Below are 21,604 nucleotides of genomic sequence, written 5' to 3' on the forward strand. Positions count from 1 at the left end.
TTTAGTTGCTTCAACTTTGCGAATTCCCTTCCGGTGTTGACACACGGCAAGTCCATTGCTTGGAATTGTTTAGTTTTTGGCTTACAGTCAACAACACCATTCAGAAGAACGAGAATACAAGGGGTGTTGATAGAGTACAAGCACCTCAAGTAACGAATTTATGCAGCAAATGGTTGAACACGGTCTTACTAATACTCATCAAGTGCTTCTAGACAAATGTAATTTTTGGCAGCTCCTTCCCAGCGCTACCAACAAATGTTTTCATACCAGTTGCTTCATTTATTCGCCACTTGCCAACGCTTGTCGAATCTAAGGGCCTAATATAATCCTAAAATTTTTATACAGGAAGAATTTTCATTTATTTGTCCACAGATAAGGATTTAGAGAATAGATTAGTCTAATAATAGTCCCAACCTTAACCTTATAAGAAACCTTTGACCAATTTTAAAGAACACCTATAGTAAGTCTTTACTCGTATTGGTATCGGAACGGATACTCCAAGAATTTTATTATAACGTAACAGAAGAAGAATTCCTGTACAATTTAATTAATAAAATTTCAGAGGACACAAAGTATATTATCAAAGATAAATATGTGAATACTTTTTGAAGTGAAAACTTCTTTAGAATCGTTGGGAGTGATTTGAGGAAAAGTGAAACGAAAAAAGCGACCAACTTGGCTACGAAGCGTTATATTATATGTTGATATAAAAGTAGCGACGAACTAAATAAAAATAACTTTTATTTTTTCTTGTGATTCGAACCAAGGATTTTGGATCGGAAGCTCACATTGCTAGTCGCTCGGCTACCGCGCCATGCTGTTGTCGCTGGCCTAAAAGTTATTTAGTTACGAAGCGTTATATTATATGTTGATATAAATAATTTTTGTGAGCGTGTAATTCTCAAGAGTTTTATTAGGTTTATTATTTAAAATGTATTGACTAGGTAGTGTGGTTATCAGGTTAACATCTGATAGATCCTCCATCGGAGGACAACAAATGTTAAACTAATTTTTGGAAATGGGCGGAGTGTTTTAGGGGCTTGCTCCTTCTCTGCCACGGGTTGACCCGGTATTGCAGTACCGCCGGGATTTCGGCTTTGAATAAATACAAGAAAAAATATACTAATACATTTAGCTTTGGTGGGAAGAGCCATAAATTTTTATATGAATACATGTAGACGAAAATGGAATTTTTTTTTTTTGGAATTTGCATTGTAGGACATTTCTGATTATTTATTGAAAACAGTTTTTTGGTTTAGATACTGAAAGTCAGTTTAAGTGAATCGGTATAAATATTTCGTATATTAATTTTTGAAGTGAAAACTTCTTTAGAATCGTTGGGAGTGATTTGGGAAAAAGTGAAACGAATTACATCATATAAACGTAGCGACGAACTAAATAACTTTTAGGCCAGCACCGACAGTACGGCGCGATAGCCGAGCGGCTAGCAATGTGAACTTCCGATCCAAAATTCTTGGTTCGAATCACAAGAAATAAAATTTTTTTTTTTTTGAAATTTGCATTGTAGGACATTTCTGGATTATTTATTGAAAACAGTTTTTTGGCTTTTCTATTTTTGGTTTAGATACTGAAAGTCAGTTTAAGTGAATCGGTATAAATATTTCGTACATTAATTTTTTTTTTGTGAGCGTGTAATTCTCAAAAGGTTTATTAGGTTTATTATTTAAAATGTATTGACTAGGTAGTGTGTTTATCAGCTTAACATCTGATAGATCCTCCATCGGAGGACAACAAATGTTAAACTAATTTTTGGAAATGGGCGGAGTGTTTTAGGGGCTTGCTCCACCTCTGCCACGGGTTGGCCCGGTATTGCAGTACGGCCGGGATTTCGGCCTTGAATAAATACAAGCAGAAATATACTAATACATTTAGCTTTGGTGGGAAGAGACATACATTTTTATATGAATACAAGTAGACGAAAATGGAAGAAATTTGTAAGTCTGTTTCTTCGGTCCGTTTGGGTATTTTTTTTGACAACATCGAAACCAAAGCATTTGTATCATATTTTATCTATCATAAGCCACTCGTATCATTTGTTGAAATTGAAAACATTGAGGATGAATAATGATAAAATGAAGAAAATAAAATATGAACTTTATAGCAATATTATAATGAACCTATAATTATCCCGCTCCTAATGCTGCTTTCGTCTTATTCTCTCTCAGTTTGTTTTACGGAAGGTTTCACTTCTATCAAGTCTAACCGTTAGACTGGTATTTTTTTTTTTTGTTAGAATATCAAAAGGGCCCACCAATATGTGATATAAGTTTTTTAGTCATACTTAAGGAAGGGAGTGTCTAGAAGGGAAAACTCTTAATTTTTCAATATAACTTCATAAGAAACCAGTGATAACTTCAATTCTTTTTTAGTTCAACCTGATCAATCGAAAGCCTGAATTCGCTCATTTACATTCGCTCTTTTTTTGTGTTTTAATAACAACGAGTGGTATCTGGCATTAAAAAGCGGCAATCACACATGTGAGCAAAATGTTTTCAGACTTGGGTCTTGGGATCTACTTCCAGCTTAATACACTTAACAAATATTTTAGTTATTTTTTACACTATCCAAATAATCGGGGCCTTCAAAATATCCAGATATTTGTTTCATCATAGAGCTATTTATTTATATTTAAAAGCAGTAAACAGTCTTAGGGGGCTAAATCTGGATAATAAGCGGAATGTGCGAGCCAGTTTTAACCTAATTAAAGTAATTTTGAAGTTACTCCTGCGGACGTACACCTATGAACCTGTACGTTGTCGTTATGGAACATAACTTCTTTGCCAAATGCGGTCGTTTTTGCTTCAAATCGACATCTAATATATTAGATACAACATTTCTGCATAATGTGCGGATGATCATTTAAGTAATGATGATAATTCCCCGGGCTTCGTTTCTCCATGAGTAAGTAGGCAAAAAGTAAGGTGAATTTATTTGTCAAACTTCGCGGGATTAAAATTTCGCCCTAGTAATTTTCATGAGTTGGCAGCACTGTTAATAACATCTAGACCAACTTTCATGTGAATGTCATTATCAGTAATATATTTACGCTTGTGTTTACCAAACGACCAAGAGTGCATTTTTCGATTTTTACAATGTCTGATTTGATTGAGCAGAGAAGTGCCATCAAATTTTGTTTACGGAATGAAATTTCGGCTGCGGAAACGTTTAGCATGTTGCAGAAGGCATTTGCTTATTCGACCATGTCGCAGAGAAATGTTTATCCTCGTGAGTGGTACAAAGACTTCAAAAAGGGTCGAGAACGTGTTGATGACTTGGAGCGCTCCGGACGACCATCGACGTCAACAGATGACCAACACGTCAATAAAATGAAGGAGTTAGTGCTCAAAAATCGTCGGTTGACTGTTAAAGACCTTACTGATATGATCGGAATATCAGAAGGATCTGTGAAAACCATTTTGAAAGACAAAGACCATTTGGGCCTACGACAAGTCAAATCTCGTTTGGTACCGAAAACTCTCAATTTCTTAGAAAAAAGTCGTCGCGTTGATGTGTGTGAAACAATGCTTTCAGACTATCAGGACAAGCTCAAATGCATCATTACGGGAGATGAGACTTGGATTTATGCTTACGACCCTGAAACAACCGACCAATCAAGCGAATATCGTGCTAAAGGCGAGACCAGACCGAAAAGAGCACGTCAAAGTCGTTCAAAAATAAAGGTCATGATGACAGCTTTTTTCGATTTTCGTGGTGTGGTGCACTATGAATTCCTTCCACCTGGCCAAACTGTTAATAAGGAATATTATTTGCGCGTTATGCGTCGTTTGCGTGAAGCAATTCGTCTAAAAAGACCAGAATTATGGGCCAACAACTCTTGGTTTTTGCATCACGATAATGCACCGTCTCACACTGCACTCGTTCTTCATGACCATTTCGCCAAAAGTTCCACGCATATCGTTCCGCAACCACCGTATTCGCCTTATTTGGCTCCATGTGACTTCTGGCTATTCCCAAAACTCAAGAGACCACTCCGGGGAACGCGTTTCGAGTCGATTGGGGAGACAAAAGCTGAATCGAAGAAGGTGCTGATGGCTATACCGGAAATGGACTATTTGGCATGTTTCGGGGATTGGAAAAATCGTTGGCATAAGTGTATTTCATCGAGAGGGGATTATTTTGAAGGGGATGAAATTGATTTACAAGAATAAATAAAGATTTTTCATTTTACAACCAAATTCACCTTACTTTTTGCCCACAGTAGTATATCATTTTCTCATATCTTTTTGTACAGCGATGTATTTCCATTATACTCGTACAGTTACGAAATAGTTCAAAACTCATTCGAATTGCGATGGCCTATCATCAAGCACTAATTTAAAACTGTCAGACTATTGAATTTGTTGCCAATTACAAACAAATGTAGCACTTATCTGCCAGACGATTTCTTCATATGAAAAGTGAAATGACTGATCCATATGAGACGATCATGGTCTCTACTAAGTCGCTTGAACTCTGGTGCGTGTTTTTTGAAAATGAGAAAAATGTTGGATTTGGGATGACAAGGCCATTGGTTTGAAGTTTGCAAGTATCTAAAACGGTGTATTAAAAATGCTAGCATGCGTTTCAGCTCAAACTATTAAAAAAGCTATTTCACATACTAACTAAAAAAATTAAGAAAACAGAAGATATTATGTTTGTGTGAAAAAGTATTCAAAGAAAAACTGAATTTGTTTAGTGTCTGGATTCTCATGTCCGCTACTGTACACTGTATCCTGAATGTTTGTATATTTATCATGATGCCGGTTAATTGATTGAGGCGCCTAATAGGCCTGATGATGCATGTGATTATAATTAATCGATTTGATTTACGATTGTTGAGCTTATTCTTCTGCTATGCATCTAAAAAGCTTATTTATTTTATATATAAGTCAATTAGGCATTACAAACAGAAGTAGCCCGAGAATACTCAATTTCGAAAGTAATCATAAAGCAATTCAATGGAGACAAATCGATTTGCAAAGAAAATAATGCAGGATTACAAGAAAATTAGTGAGATGTGAAATTTAGGCTTATAAATATTTATAGTGTGATTTTTTGTACTACCCAAAGTTTTCTCAATAAGAGAATGATTAATTGAAAATATAATACGATTTTCTTACTTTAGTTTTTTTCGGGACATTGAAACATTTAAAATCTGCTGGAAAACTGCGTTTTTTCAAAAAAAAATTAAATAAAATTAAAATACATCAAAATTAAATGCTTTAAATAGTTTTGTTATTTGCTTATTTTCGGTAAAATTGGGCATTTTCCATCCGTTAGACAGATTTTATTTTGTACCATATCCAAATATTTTTTTCGGCAAAATTATACTTACAGAAATGGTTTACTCACTTTTATATATGTCGTCTTTTAGAAATCTTCTAAGAAGTGCGAACCATGACTCTCTCCGAACATAAGCCCAGAAGTCCAGAATACATCTTTGAGAAACTTTTGCATTCGCTCAAAATTCTTCTGGTCTTCGTTATGTATAAAAGTTCCTTATAGACCAAATGTGGATATAGAGCGAACATGAACCTTTTGCTACAAAGCGTAAAATGAGTCTCGTTAATTATTATCTCGATATTACAATTGCCGAGGATTTATTTCGAAAAGGAAATTTTAAAAATTTCAGCCCGTTCTCTTGGCGTGTTATGGTCTATAATAAAAATTTACTGAACTGCACTTTCAGACACGGGTAGTTACTTGTCAGGTCAAGTTGGGTGGTCCATCTATTATAGCTTTTTGAATGTATTTTAATTCGGCTATAAATAAAAGACGCGTACAAGTTTTTCACTAATCACACCAACACAAACTTTAATTTCTTGTTGCAATTATGGGATCATCTCTGGAAGGTTGGGGTATCTTTTATCCCTAATGGCGCCCCACAAACCAGTTAAAACCAATTGTAAGCAGAGACATCAAATTGGGAATACAAAAAATCGGTAAACGTAACGCGGTAATCACAATGCCATGCGACCAAAATGCACATCAAACAGTCACTCGTTGGGGATGCATCGGTTTCTCCAGGAAGACGTGTGAATTTTGCTACCCACAAATAGGACAATTGTTAATAAGTACGATGACTCATTACATGACTAAATGTCAAGACTAAATACGTATTTGGCGGATATAGATTCACGGGGGTGACCGGTCAATATGCGAGTGACTTTAATATGCCTTAAATATGCAATTGTGCCAACTCCGGTTATACGAAGTCGTTTCTTCTAATCATTTTTTTTTTCTATATATTCATGTATTAAACCGTTATACATTCAGTTTAGAATTTTTTTTTATTTGCCCTGAAAGTTAATGGACTATGAATAAGTTCGTGCGGTTTTTTTCGAAATTTGAAACTTTATTGACGTAAAATGGTTACAAATTTAATATTCAAAGTATTGTCCATCGCTTACTACTACTTTTTCCCATCTTTCTGGCAATTCACGGATTCCCTTTGTGAAAAATTCGGTCGGTTTTGCCGCAATCCACGAATCGATCCATTTTTTGACTTCATCGTAATTACGGAAGTGCTGGTCAGCCAGGCCATGTTGCATCGATCGGAAGAGATAGTAATCGGATGGCGCAAGGTCTGGACTATACGGCGGGTGGGGTAGGACATCCCATTTGAGCGTTTCTAAGTATGTTTTGACCACTTGTGCAACATGTGGCCGAGCATTGTCATGTTGCAAAATAACTTTGTCGTGTCTATCGGCGTATTGCGGCCGTTTTTCTCGCAGTGCTCGGCTCAAACGCATCAATTGTCGTCGGTAGACATCCCCCGTAATCGTTTCATTCGGTTTCAGTAGCTCATAATACACAACACCCAGCTGGTCCCACCAGATACACAGCATAACCTTCAGGCCATGAATATTCTGCGCCGACGTCGATGTTGAAACATGGCCAGGGTATCCATACGTTGCCCGACGTTTTGGATTGTCGTAATGGACCCAATTTTCATCGCCAGTCACAATTCGATGCAAAAAACCCTTTCTTTTGTGCCGTTGAAGCAGTTGTTCGCATGCCATAAAACGGCGTTCAACGTCTCTTGGCTTCAATTCATACGGCACCCAATGGCCTACCTTTCGGATCATTCCCATGGCTTTTAAACGTTTGGAAATGGTTGATTGATCAACTCCCAAAGTTTTTGCAACCTCTTCTTGCGTTTGAGCCGGATCTTGATCGAGCAATTCCTCCAATTCGGTATCCATGAACTTTGGCGGCGCACCCTCGCGTTCTTCGTCTTCCAAGCCAAAATCACCACTTTTAAAGCGTGCAAACCACTTCTGGCACGTTCGCTCAGCTAGAGCATGCTCACCATAAACTTCCACCAAGATACGATGACTTTCGGCTGCTTTTTTCTTCATATTAAAATAATGAAGAAGAATTCCCCGCAAAAACACATTATTTGGCACGAAATTCGACATTTTCAAGTGTGGTAAAAATATTGTTGTTTACGCTTCAAATAAAAAACTTATACTGACGTTTGTGCCTTACGACAGTAGCTCTCCAATGAATGTTTGGAAATGTGGATCGATGGAATAATAATCAAGTTACGCCATCTGTTGTAAAACCGCACGAACTTATTCATAGTCCTATTACAAAAAAACTCAGATTTGGGAGAGGCAATGGGTCATTAAAAGACCGACCGAATATAAATTTGTAAGTTCGAATCGTTACGAAGTTCGGCCAATTCCAGCCGAAGAAGGAGCTTAACCAAACATTTTATAGAAACCATGTAATAAACAAGGAATAATTTTTTTTAAATTCAGTATTTTTATCCATGAAAAATCAAAAAGTGTCTCAATCACATAAATTTCAATTTATTTTTACATGTGTGCATATGGTAATTATTTAATACTCATAGTTGAATAATTCTATATTGAAATATATTTATATTTTATATATAGTAATTACAGAAAAATATCCAAGCAGTCTACAATTTCTAAACTATTCAAGCGTATAGGGAAGGAGAAAATGTACTTCGTATGTATGGGAGTTGAATCTCCCCTCACCAGCATAACTTTGACGCGGGACGGTCTAGGCTTACCAACCTACCGGTCTTTAGTGAATACCTCATTGATATGTTTTTATATGGGTTCCAAACAGGTGTTGCGTGGTGTTAATCAAAGGAGTTTATACCATCTGACGGAAGTATCTTAGGATCTGTATTCTTTTTAGTAATGATACAGGCAGCTTTTTTTTGCTTTTTAGATTCTTGCTTTACTCGAACGACTTAAAAGTTGTCTTTTCGATTAAGAGTTCTGAAGATGTTTCTAGAGTTCGACTAGAGGTCAATAGATTGCACCAATAAGTGTTATTACTAGACATCGGATTCTTATGCAAGTGCATATTTTGTTTAACATCAAATGAAGTTCGCACCTAGGTAGAAACTCATCATAAGAAAAATTGAATTAATAGGATCCTATTATGTTTTGCATATTTCCATAATTTTGCATATTTCCTCTTTTGCATATATTTTGCAAATTCAATTTGCATAAAAATCCGATCTCTAGTTATTACATTACGTAGTACGGACAACGTTAGGTATCTCTGGTGTTGACGACACAAAAGACTTTGGAGTAATCTTCTGTGCTTGTTTTTAATCAGTAACCAGGTCAATTTTACCATATCTAAATCATGGGCTGCGTTGGGATTTATTTATTTATTTATTTATTTATTTATTTAATTCAATTAGTAGTCTAAAAAATACAATTTTTCGTACAGACTATGAAAACAGATTAATGCTAAATTAATTAATCAAAGTAAAATTAAACTTATAATTAACTAGCTTCAATTGTAATTATTTTTTATAACTTACTTTATTTGCAATCTATCTACTATAAGACATTCAGCAAATAAGTTCTTATAAGATAATGGCAGCGGTAGTTTTGCTTTTGTGCAAATCTACATAGAAATTACAACAGCTTGTTAACTTGTACCATACAGTTCGTTCTTAAATTATTAAAATTCATTAGTACTTCAAGATTGCTTAAATTCATTGTTTGTTAATATTATCACTTAAGATTAAGTTACTTAATTTTACCTTAAAGTTTATAGGTTGAGTAGATTCATACTAGAGGAATGGCAAGTCTAAGATATGATTGCGTTTTAACCGTATAGTTTCATTGGTTGTGTCTAATAAACAAATAGCAGCTGGATTTATGTGATTAGATAATCGTTTCAGATATCTAGTAGTGTATTTTCGTATTTCATTCTTTATAAAAGGAACACCTAAGTCGTTATGAATAGATTCATTGGTAATAAACCAAGGGGCATTAACAAGGCTTCGTAATGTTTTTGATTGGTAACGTTGCAAGATCTCCACATTGGAGTTGCTAGCAGTTCCCCATAGCTGTATTCCGTAGGTCCAAATGGGCTTCAGAATAGCTTTGTAGATCCATATTTTGTTTTCTAGACTAAGTTGAGAGTTACGGCCAAGCAGCCAGTGCATACGTGTTGTTTTAATTTTTAGTTGTTGTTGCTTAGCCTGAATGTGACTTTTCCACGTGAGGCGTCGATCAAGATGCATCCCTAAATATTTGACTTTGTCACTAGTGGGAATTTGTTTATTATTTAAAAATACAGGAGAGCATTGCTCTCTTCTTAATGTAAAAGTGACATGTGTAGATTTTTCCGAATTAACTTTTATTTTCCATTTGTTAAGCCAAGACTCCAAAATTTGGAGTTGATTTTGCAAAAGATATGAAGCTTCTACAGGGGACTCGTTATAAGCGATAAATGCTGTATCATCAGCAAAAGTTGCTACTTCTACTTTTTCTGAATTGGGCATATCAGCAGTAAATATAGTATAAAGGACAGGACCTAAGACACTACCTTGGGGTACACCGGCATTAATGTTATAAATTTCAGATGAGGCATCCCCGTGCCTTACATAGAAGTGTCTGTCACTTAAATAAGATTGTAATGAGTAAAAGAAGAAGAAAAAGAAAAGATAAACTTTTTTATAACTTACAGAGGAGGATTATTCATTTTAGTAAGTCAAGAAATACAAAGTGTCTTACAGACTTCATAGAACCAAGAGTATTTATATAGAAGTAATTAACAAAATTAAAGCTTAGGAAACTAAATTAACAAAATTTACTAGGTAATTGTTTAGAATTCTTACAAAGGAAGACATTTTTTAATTGGGTATTAAATACATGCGTTCTAACAAGAGGCGCTTTGACACTATATAATGTCCTCCTAACTCCAACATGAAAAATTTTGACACGGCGAAAGTTCCTGCAAGGAACATTAAAATGTATTCTTTCTAGAAGAAAGGGGCAGTCAATTAGTCCATTAACGAGATCGAAAATAAAAGAAACTGCCTGAAACGTACCTCTGTCACTTAATGGATAGAGACTAATCAAACGGGAGCGTGATTCGTATGATGGTTTCGGGAAGCCTGCATGGCAATCATCAGAAAAAACGGATAAGTTAGATAAGGTAGATCTTGCAGCTACAAAACCATGCTCACGTGGACTAATTAGACGTTTAACACTAAAATTTAACTTGTCTATAACAACACATTCAAAGAGTTTAGATACAGCAGATAATTTGGAAATTGGTCTGTAATTTACAATATCGCTTTTATTACCGCTTTTGAAAATAGGAGTGACTGAAGTCCGCTTCCAATCATCGATAAATATTCCTTCGGCCAAGGATTTGTTAAAAATTAGTTTAAGAGGTTGAACCAAAGAGCGACAATTTTTAAACAAAGTTACAGAAAGCCCGTCTACATCCGAATGAGCCGAGTTTTACATCTTTAACAATCCCTCAATGACATCATCATCTGATAGAACATGCGAACCAAAGACAACTGCAGAAGACACTTTCCCCAAGAAATTATGGCGAATGGCTGCCAAATGTTCTTCCTGAATATCTTCATCAGACACGAAGTTAGATGAAAAGAAATCAGCAAATAAATTCGCTGCATCGCTGACAGAGCAGGCAGTTACGTCCCTATAAAAAATAGAATTAGGAATATAAGAGGCCTATTTAATCGATTTAATATATCGTCAAAAATTCTTCGGATTACTTTTTATATTAAGCTCAAATTTGTGACTGAATTCCTTATACAAAGACTTATTTAAAGTACGAAACTTATTCCTGTGGAGGATAAAAAAATCATAATAGCGGGTTTAACTTGAACTTCTTAAAAAACTTATTTTTCAAATTTTTATGATGTTTAAGTTCTTTCGTGCACTAAAGAATCTTATAATTTACACGCTTAAAAATTGGAACATGTTGAGAACATATATCAAGGACTAAAGTTTTAAATATCTCAAAGCATTCAATATTGCCTAGAGATACTTCCCAATCAATTTCACGTAAGGCATTATCAAGAGTTTGGAAATCACAATTGGCAAAGTTAAAGGAAGGATGAGCACTATCGGCCCTGGATTCAAAAAAATCCAAAAAATTCCGAGTCTAGCTTTAAAGGAATATGGTGAACGTTGATCGGCGATATAGAAGAAAAAGGCTGCGATAGAACAGAACTAATGTTGTCGCTTATAAAAATCAAATCTAGTAAACGACTCATACTATTAGATAACCCATTATTCTGAGTTAGACCCATGCCCAGTAAATTATCAATAAAAAAAGACTCAGTAGGACTATTGACGTTTGAAGGCGTTAGATATACGTTTCTAAATATACCCAATTTATATTGCTTAAGTTAAAATCCCCTAAGACACATAATAGGTAATTCCCAATAACATCTTGAAGGGCTAACATGTTGTTCACATGCGACTTATACAAGTGCTCATTACTTAAGGGTGGAATATAAGACACACAAATATAAAGAAAACTATGCGCACCACGTATTCGCACGCATAGCTGTTCTAATACAGTATCAGTCTCATGTAATTTAATGAGTGATGCGTGACGATTACAGCGAACTGCAATCAAGACTCTGCCTCCTCTGCTACATCCAGTTTTAACAGCATCTCTGTCTTTCGTCGAAATAGTTCTAATTTCACAGATCCCTACACCTTGGGACTACTCTATACTCTATATATCTTTATCGCTTTAGTCAATAAGCACTTTTGACCATTTGAAATAAGTAAAGAAATTAATAAAAGCCATAGCTTACCGGCATTTTCACCTTGCTGAGTGCACCGCCTATCGATGTAAGGCTGATTTGCAGCACAGTTACTAACCAAAGGCCTCGGAACAAAATTCGTTATTTCTCTAGTTATTAACTATATTCTAGAGAAATCATTCTCGCAATTTTCCATTTAAAATTCTTCAAAATATTTTATCCCTTAAATGTATTCATTTTGCGGTTTCATATGCGGTTCCATCCTAAAAAGGGATACATTTTAAATCCTATATTCAGAAGTGAAATCTAAGGACAGATGTCATTCCTGGGCTAACTTTACCCATACTCGGTTCACAGAATATTGCTATAATTTTGGTTTATGTTATGGTCTAGTACTGCGTTATGTGCGACCCAATTTTGTGGCACAATCCCACTCCCTTGGCTTTCTGAAATAACCAGAAAGAGGTTAACACACAAACAAAGTAAAATAAATTGAAAGCTAAATCAAGGGTCCCAAATGGCCAATCATCTAAGCAAAACGGGAAGCTAGCAAAAAAGAAGTGAACAAAAAATTCAAATTTAGTTTAACAAGCAAGTCAAGCTGGGAAGTCTGTACGCATAATGAGACGATGTAAAAGTAAGTAAAAGCACGACAAAAAACATAGACTCACAGAAATGTGCAAGACATGGTTGATAAGCTGCAAATTGAGGCAATAAAGCCATAAAGGAAGTGTGTAAAAAGAAGACATTTAATACTTACATACATACCATATGTAGACATGCATGCAGACAAAAAGCATAAGCACTTAATGCAAAAGACTGCGATGGGAAATGGGGCCATAAATTCATATATGCCACATATCACCCACAGAGAGCGTTAACGCTGACAAGTGAAAGCAGATCTGACCTCAAATATTTCTAATGAGCAGAGGGACAGCAAAAGAAGCGGCATTGTAGGTCGTTAATACAGTGGAGAGTAGTTTGTGCTATGAAATGTAAATTGGCCAGTTAATGACCTAATAAGTTTTAATTTGAAATTGAAAAATTAAATAAAACATTCTTTCAAAGGGACGAGGCGCTTCTTCCACTTGCAATTTTTATTTACGGTAAACAAACAAATTTTATTTGATTGTAAATATAAGATTGTAAGCTATTTATGCATAGTGCAATTTTTCGATATATTTATTTTTGCAAACCAAAAATTAAATTTAAAAAAATTGAAATCGTCCGAAAATTGTATACAAAAAAAATTGTTCATATACAAAAATTCTTTTGTACTTCCCAGCAGAATGTATTTGGTATAACTTTTGATTCAGCTTTTACATTCGATGACCATCTCAATTACATCTCCGATTTCAGAGAACCATACACGAAAAAAGCAGCAGGCATGCTAAGAGAAAACACTCACGGTCATGCGTCAGTTTTACTATCTGTGAAACACTTGCAGGACGCATCAAAAACATATTATCTGGTTCCCAAGATAGACCTGAACAGACTATAAAATACGAATAACTGACAGGAAGGATTAGCAGACCAGCCATATCAGTTGAACATGATCACCATATTTATACTGACGGCTCACAGAGGGATAATGAATGGCGCTGAATCTGGAGTGTACTCGGAACAATTATACTTAAATGGCTTCTTCAGACTTGACGCTCTACCAAGCTGAGATCTACGCTATAGACAAAACCGCAAAAACGAGATGACTGATGGACTTACCTCCACCAAACCTTACCATCAATTCAAGATGTGTTAAAAATGAGGGCGTCGGTCTCATTATCCAACAACACAAACCGACACTTTGTCGGGTCCCCGGCCACTCTGGAGTGGAGAGAAGTGAAAGAGCGGATGAGTGTGGAAGGAAAGGCTCTGTACAGAACATTAGCATTCCTCTAAACGAACTGTACAATGCGATGAACTTGAGCGTAATCGCGAAAACCAATAGAAAGCGGTAGCTGACTACTAACTGCCAGGTCTCCACTCTTGCAAAAACTGAATTTTAAAACGTCAAAGTTCTACTGGGATTCAACGGATCAACTACCAGCATGCTCACAGGTGTCATAAGGGGTCACTGCGAAATTAGCACCCTAGCCAATCGAATGGGTGTACTTCACAATGACTTCAGCGAGAGATGATGAGATGAAGAAGAAATTGAGTCGGTACAACGCCTTCTTTGTGAATGCCCTGCACTTCAAAGAAGCCATGCCAAATATCAGGGCGTTTATTTCTTTGAAGACCTGAGAAATTTTCAAAATGTCTCACTAGAGGGACTAGTTACCATCTTAAAAAGATTTAACTGGTTTAAGCAACTTAGTTAGGGGATGGAAACCAAATGTAGATATCACAATAGCCCTTAGGGCCACCGAGTGTCTTGTCTTAGACCAGCAAGCTGGCTAACTTAACCTAAGCCTTTATAAGAATATGGAATTCATTTTATGCTCTTCATAAAAAGAGAACTGAAAGAGGTCTAAAAATTTTCATTTTGAGTTTAAATTACCTCTTCCACCTTATAATTCTTATAAACTTATAAATTTGTATACTCTTTAAAGTAGAATAATTATGCAAAATGTAATATTCACGGGCATTATACATTTTCTGTTGATGTTTGTAATCCCTCCATTGCTTTGAATGAACCTATCAGTAAATCTTTAATTTAGTTGAGTGCAATAAAAAAGAATACGATATCTGTATTGATTTCTCTTTAAACAAATTCTGTTTTAAAAAACTGTTGTTTTCTTATTTGAAATACTAATTAATTTTACTCATTCTTTTTTTCTGAATTTTTTGCTTTTTAAAGATAATGGAGCTAGTCAATAATAACTTATTGTTTAATTTACTTAATAAAAACAGAAAGAAAGAAATAATGGACAGTTGAAATTTCAATTTTAGTTTTCAAAATTTATTTGAGTAATGAGTCCTCCAGACTATATAGTATAGTTTCGGAAAATATTTGCTTAAAGTTTTCAGTACAGCGAATAGCAACTCTACCATGGATTACTAAAGAAAAATATCACAAAAAACTGAAAAGCATGATTTACAGTAAAAAATACAACCCTGCATATTCCAGGAAATACCGCTCAGAAATTATCTTCGATTGGGGTACCGTTAATTCATGGAAAAAAAGGTTGATTTTTTTTTTATGACACAGTTAAAATTTATTCTTCAAATCTTTTACTACATAAAACTATAGCATTTGAAGTATATTTTGTGAAATTTTCATCCAAAAATATTTAAAAATACGGCAATGGCAGAAATTATTCGGACGCATCTCAAAAAAAAGTAGTTTTGCGGTGCCCCTCATAACTCGGTGTTAAATCATCTGAAATCAAAAAACCAAAGTTATTTCGTTAGATAATCGTTTTCTCCGGGTAACGCCGAGAGGGTTTTTTGAAATTAAAAATTTTTCGATTTTTGCGAACACGTTAAAGTCAAAAACACGATTTTCGCGTAAAAAATCGGCGAATTAGTTACCGTAAAAACAAAAGTATCAACAAATTCGAAAAAACTCTTCGGCGTTACCTTGTAAAACATCTACAGAAAAAGTGTTCAAAATTTCAAAAGGATCGGTGCAGTAGTTTCAAAGTTATGAGGGGCACCGACTTTGAAAACGTAAGTTGTCGGTAAATGATCTTCTGTGAAAGAGAATATATAGTGAGCGAAACAGTTGCTAGGTACAAATGGCGCGCGGTTGAGCCAGGTAGGTAGCAACACTTACATGGCTGTATCTTTGTAAGTTTTGCTTCGATTCATCTAAAATTTTCACAGAATATTCTTGAAAGGTTCTTCATTTAAAAAATCAAATAAAAAAAATGCAAAAAAAAAATTTAAAAACGTTACCCCCCCCCTTAAATGAACTAATGAAGATTGACTTTTCATATTTCCCACTCATTTCATTCCCAAAGTTAAGCAATTTTAATTTGCAGTATACTTCACAAATTTTCGGAAGGGTTGATCAAAAACAACGATTTTTTTTTTAGTTTTACGATAGCCTGCTATTAACTTTGCCGTTAGCTTTCAAGCTATTTTATTTTTAAAAATTGCTTATTTCATGAAATCCAAATACAGAGCCATATAGCGTTTGCTTTTTGAACCACCTATTTTTTTGAGAATGGTAACACAAATGACATTTCAAATGTGTTCATAATTTACTTAAAGGTTTGACATTTACGAAGTGCGACGCCATACGCTTGAACAAAATTGGGAAATATTGAAAACCTATTTCCAAAGTGGTGATGAGCATTTTTACCGAAAAATCATCTTTTCTGATGAAGCTCATTTTGGGGCTCAGAAAATCCACACGTTACTGTAGAGAAGCAAATGCATCCACAACGAGTCACTGTTTGGTGCGGTTTTTGGTCTGGCGGCATCATCGGGACATTTTTTTTTCGAAAATGAGCGAGGAGCCACGGTTACAGTAAATGGCGAGCGTTACCGTGACATGCTCAATGAGTTTTTGTTTCCAAAAATTGAAGAGGATGACATGGACGACATTTGGTTTCAACAGGACAGTGCAACTTGTCACACTGCCAAAGGTACACTCGAACTAATCAGCCGAAATTCCGATATCAATTGGCCGCCTCGGAGCTGTGATTTAAGCCCGTTGGACTATTTTTTGTGGGGAGCCGTTAAGGGCAAATGCTATGCGAACCATCCAGAGACGATTGACGATGAAATTGGAACCCTAACAATCGAAAATGTGCTTAAAAATTGGGTTGATCGAATGGCCTACTGTAAAGCCAGTCGTGGCAGTCATTTGAACGATATTATTTTTCATTCATAAATGACAGTGTTCAATCTTCAAAATAAAAAAAAAAGTTTGAAAAAATATTGATTAGTTTTTTTTATAGCCGATTCAAAAGGCAAATTTTACATGGCCCACCCTGTATGTATTCTATTATTCAATCACATTGTTTTTTACTTTGCCTTTCGTTTAATTGGATGGACAATTTTTGAAGTGATGATAAGTTGAATTTTTATTTGGTTTTTAGGATTCACTACGCAAATGATTTATTACATGATTTTTATTTCTCCAATCCTTTTTATTGCAACTGGTACAAGTTTAGTCACTCTCGATCTAGTTTGACTTCTTCCACCAATTTCTTTCAAGTTCAAGAACTAAATGTTTGCATGGTAATTTGTCATTTCACTGTCGAGTTATGTAGACATACATGTCAGTATTAACGCCTTAACGTATGCTAAACCTGGTTATAAGCTTTAGCATAGCGACTCTTGGGAAACTTTTAGGCGGTAGCCGCAAATGTGCCTGCTGAGATTAATTAAGAGCAAACCAACATAAACGGAGAATAAAGGAAATGTCTACAAACGGGCATTTGTAATTATAGTCATAAATCATTTTTCACGTATATTAACTTACACCTACATACAGCATTCTGATTTTTTTATGCAAATATATTACATATATAGGGTTATACGAGGCGTGCTACATAAGTTTCGAGATAGACAAGTAACCAAAGGGTTTTGGAACAAGAGGTGTTATTCCGGTAAAAGATCGATGGTTTCGTTCCATGTGTGGCACGTAGCGCCGTCTTGTTGAAAATAAACGTTGTCCAGATCAACACCAAAATCGTTAATCATCTTTCCACAGCGCAATCCATTCACCGTAACGTTACTCCAGCTGTATTTTCGAAACAATAAGGTCCAATGACTGCACCAAACAGTCACACGTTGAGGATAGAGAGACTTTCAACAATAACTCTTGGGTTTTCTGAGCCCCAGATCCCACAATTCTGCTCGTTGACGAAGCCACCGAGGTGAAAATGGGCGTCATCGTCAATAGATCGCAGTCCTTTGAATGTCTCTATGTATTGCTCAGCGGTTGCCTTGTTATTCGCGAAGTTATGAAGTATTAATTCATTTTAAAAGGACAAGCGATCAATAAAGCCCCTGGTGAATTTAGTCTCATTGATGCACATGAGCAGCATTCATGTAATGGAAACGATTGGAGTTGGGGAAATACTGTTCTCGGATTCTGCCCTACAACACCTCTTTGTATGGGAGCAAGCAAATTATATCAAAAATCAACGATAAGATGTCATATTCGCCGTATCTAGCACAGTTTTTCCAAAACCGATATTACAACAACAAGCCTTGAGTGTATTGAGCTATTGAACGAAATTTGTTGACACCAGTGAAGGCAACACTGGAAAGCGGATATAAAATTTCCACGAAAGGAGGAAAACTGTATTGTGCTATCTCTTTCTTAGGGAAATTAAAAATTGTATGCATTAAATGAAATTTTAATGTTTTGTGCCCAAGCTCAAGCCATAAGTACAGTTTTATTAGAATATTTTGGCTTAAAAATTTAGGGCATACGAAATACTAAACGACTCAATTAAAAATAGTTAAAATATAAATAAATACAATTAAAATCACTTTTGCTATTTAAATATTATTTTTTTATTTTTTACAGATCTGATTTGGAGCACTTACGATCAGTTTTTATGGCTGTTGAAAATGGCGACCTTGGAATGTTGAAGTCCCTGGGCATCAAAGACTCCGAACTGGGCGACGTAAAGTTCTTTTTGGAAAAATTAGTGAATACCGGTTTCCTAGACTGAGTGGCGCCAGATCCCGCTTCTGGATTTTATTATGCACACGCACAACCAATCAATCCCAGCTTCTATTCGTACTTAGGCACACCCTACGACAACTACAACTACTAAGCAAATGGTAGTGGCAGAATAGTAGAGTGACGCTCGATTAACGAATAAGAACCGAACATTCATAACGCATACATACAAACACACACAGAATACAAATAAACAAAGAAGAAAAATACAAAACAGTTACAAATACAAGCAGATACGGTGCGATGACAACAGCGAAAACAGACGAAGAAAAATAGAACACAAATGAAAATAGTAGTTGAAATAATAATTTTTTCTCAAATTTTAAAAGAAAGGTAAAATATTTCAAATGAAACTTAGTTTTTTTCCTAGGTTTACATTGTTTTATATTTTATGTAATGTTTTTTTAAGTACGTCTGCAAACTTTTTATAGAAAAGATTAAGGAAAATAACAAAAAAATTGCAAAAACTTATATGTGACCAAAAAAATCTATCTCATTTTTTCTTGTGAATTCAATCAAATAAAATAAAAAATATGTGACGAAAGGTGGGAGTAACGGAGTAAAGGCAAAGAGAAGTTGAAGAAGTAGAAGTAGCAATGTTAATGCGTAAAACCAAAACACTTTTAAAAGAAACTCGTGGAAGTAGTATAAAATAGTTTGTAAAAGATGTATAAAAAAATACTTGAAGTAAAAAAACTAAAAATTCAAATTGACGTAGTCACTTGATTTACTGCTATCTACGTAAATATATGTATTCGTTAATATTATTTTTGCGCAAAATTTTAACACACTTTGCTAAATGTTGCTTTATGTTATGCAAAACAGTGCGCTATTTTGAAAATTTAAATTTGAGAGAAAAAATTAAATAAACTAACAACAACAAAAGTATGAAAAATTCAATGGTTTTCAGTGGTATCTCAATGTGTACATTACAATTCAATCATAAAAATAATAAAATGTGGAAGCAGGATCTATGAGAACAATGAAAAAAAAAATACATATATAAAAAACGTATAAAAGGCATATATGTAAAAATATATATAGCAAATTTTAAATGATTTAAAAATAAAAAAAATTAAGACTAAAGCAGCAAAAAGCATATGTAGAACAAAACAAGAAAATTATGCAAACAAATAGCGCAATGAAACCTATCCAAGGCTTGCAGTGTGCAAACTTCAATGTATTGCAAAAAAACAAAACCGATATGAAAAAATGAAAATTAAATAATGCAAGTACAACTTAAAAAAAATAATGATTAAAAAAATACTTCTAATGTTCTATTCGACTATTTATGAGCATAACTTGTGTCGTACAATCTGTATGCATATATTGTATTTCATAATGGCTATCAGTAAATACCTTCCAGCTAAAGAAAAAACAAGCAAACTTTTTAAATGAAAGAATTAAATAAATTTACTATTTTCTTTATTTTTTTTTAAAGCAAAACCCTCGTCTAACTTAGAAGGTGAATAATAGTGAAGAGGGACTAGACAAAGAAGCCTTTAAATTTTCAGAAAAAAAATTATTTTATTAAATTAAAAAGAAGTGTTTTAAATTAAAAATTTTAATAAAAATTTAAAATAGAAGGAATTTGTGATTTAAATTTACTACTTTGAATTAAAAATATTTCTTTTTTCGACAAAATAAAATCCACTCTTGAATTATTGAAAAATAGCAACCATAAATTAAAAAAATAAAAAAAACTGTTTCATTTTTTTAAATTTAAAAATTTCGAAGTTAACTAATTCTAAAATTGGAAAAAACAAAATCCACGCTCGAATTAGCTGTTGAAAAATAGCAAAGATAAACTAAGAAAATGAAAAAACTTTATATTTTTAAAAATTAAAACAACTAAAAACTGCAAAATCTTTTTAATTAAAATAGAAAAAAATTGTGGTTCACTTTTACTAATTTTAAATTAAAAAAATATATACAAAATCCATTCTCGAATTAGTTGTTCAAAAAAGCAAAGCTTAAGTTAGTAGAAAATACGGAGGAAAATGCAAAATCAAAGTACTTTTTATTTTTCCAACGAAAAATTTATTAAAAGCAGAAAAATTATATGCATAAACAATTTTATTAAAATCATTTTTTTAAACCCTCTCTGGAATTAGTTGTTGAGAAATGGCGATGAAAAACAAAGCAGGAAGTCAGTCGAGATTACAGAAATCTCCTTTAGAGTAGTGCGCCGGATATTTACAGGAGTTATGCAACAGCGGCGGCAAATGAAAACGTTTAAGTCTTGTACTTTAAATCACTTTACATATCAATGTGGAAAATTTTGCATCGGTGAATTATTTTCAAAGTAGTGGTAATTAAAAAAATAATTAAAATAAACTAAAATAAAAAAATTATTTAAAAAAATTTCAAAAAAGAGCCGAAATTGTGGCCATAGTGAACCATAATTTTGGCTACTTAAAAATTATGTAAAAAAATCACATAGTTGTAGCAAACAAAAAAAATATCCCAGCAAGCCCTGCAGCTATTTAAAAACAGTTCTTAAAATGAAAAACAAATACACAAATTTTACAAAACTCCTAAATAAAATATGTGTATATAAATATGTATATCAGCGTCATAAAATTAGTTCTAGCGTGAAAGTCTATTAAATTTTTTTATTTTTTCGTGGTTAGTATTTTATTTACTTGTAGTTTGTTCAAAATCATTTAGCGCGCGTATCTATGAACACTCACAAAGTGCAGCACAGAAATGAAAATGAAAATGAAAATAAGAAAAAAAAATAAAAACATTCCTTGTATTGGAGAACATTTTCTCTCCAGCAAAAAAAAATTCAATAAAAATTAAGAAAAAATAGCCTGCAATGCAATTAACAACCAGCGCAAGCGTACACACAAATGTTGAAACAAGGGTTTGAAGCATTGAAAAAACAAATTAGAATACAAAAAAATCTCTGAATTGACAATTGACCAGAAACAAAAAAAGATAACTCA

General features: G+C 34.1%; 1 protein-coding gene and 2 pseudogenes across 1 annotated transcript in view; all 3 read left to right on the plus strand.

Moving 5' to 3' along the window:
* Nucleotides 1–20,192, plus strand: part of LOC129235339 (IDLSRF-like peptide) — a 78,835-nt gene extending 58,643 nt beyond the window's left edge. Inside the window, exon 4 of the mRNA XM_054869135.1 lies at nucleotides 18,495–20,192. Within this exon, the coding sequence (XP_054725110.1) occupies nucleotides 18,495–18,642 (148 nt within the window). The 3' untranslated portion in view covers nucleotides 18,643–20,192. The remainder of the gene's footprint in view (nucleotides 1–18,494) is intronic.
* On the plus strand, nucleotides 922–1,105 carry LOC129236529 (U2 spliceosomal RNA; annotated as a pseudogene).
* On the plus strand, nucleotides 1,680–1,863 carry LOC129236517 (U2 spliceosomal RNA; annotated as a pseudogene).
* Nucleotides 20,193–21,604: the final 1,412 nt, after the last annotated feature.

The sequence above is a fragment of the Anastrepha obliqua genome, chromosome 1 (assembly GCF_027943255.1).
Source record: "Anastrepha obliqua isolate idAnaObli1 chromosome 1, idAnaObli1_1.0, whole genome shotgun sequence".
Taxonomy (NCBI): Eukaryota; Metazoa; Arthropoda; class Insecta; order Diptera; family Tephritidae; genus Anastrepha; species Anastrepha obliqua.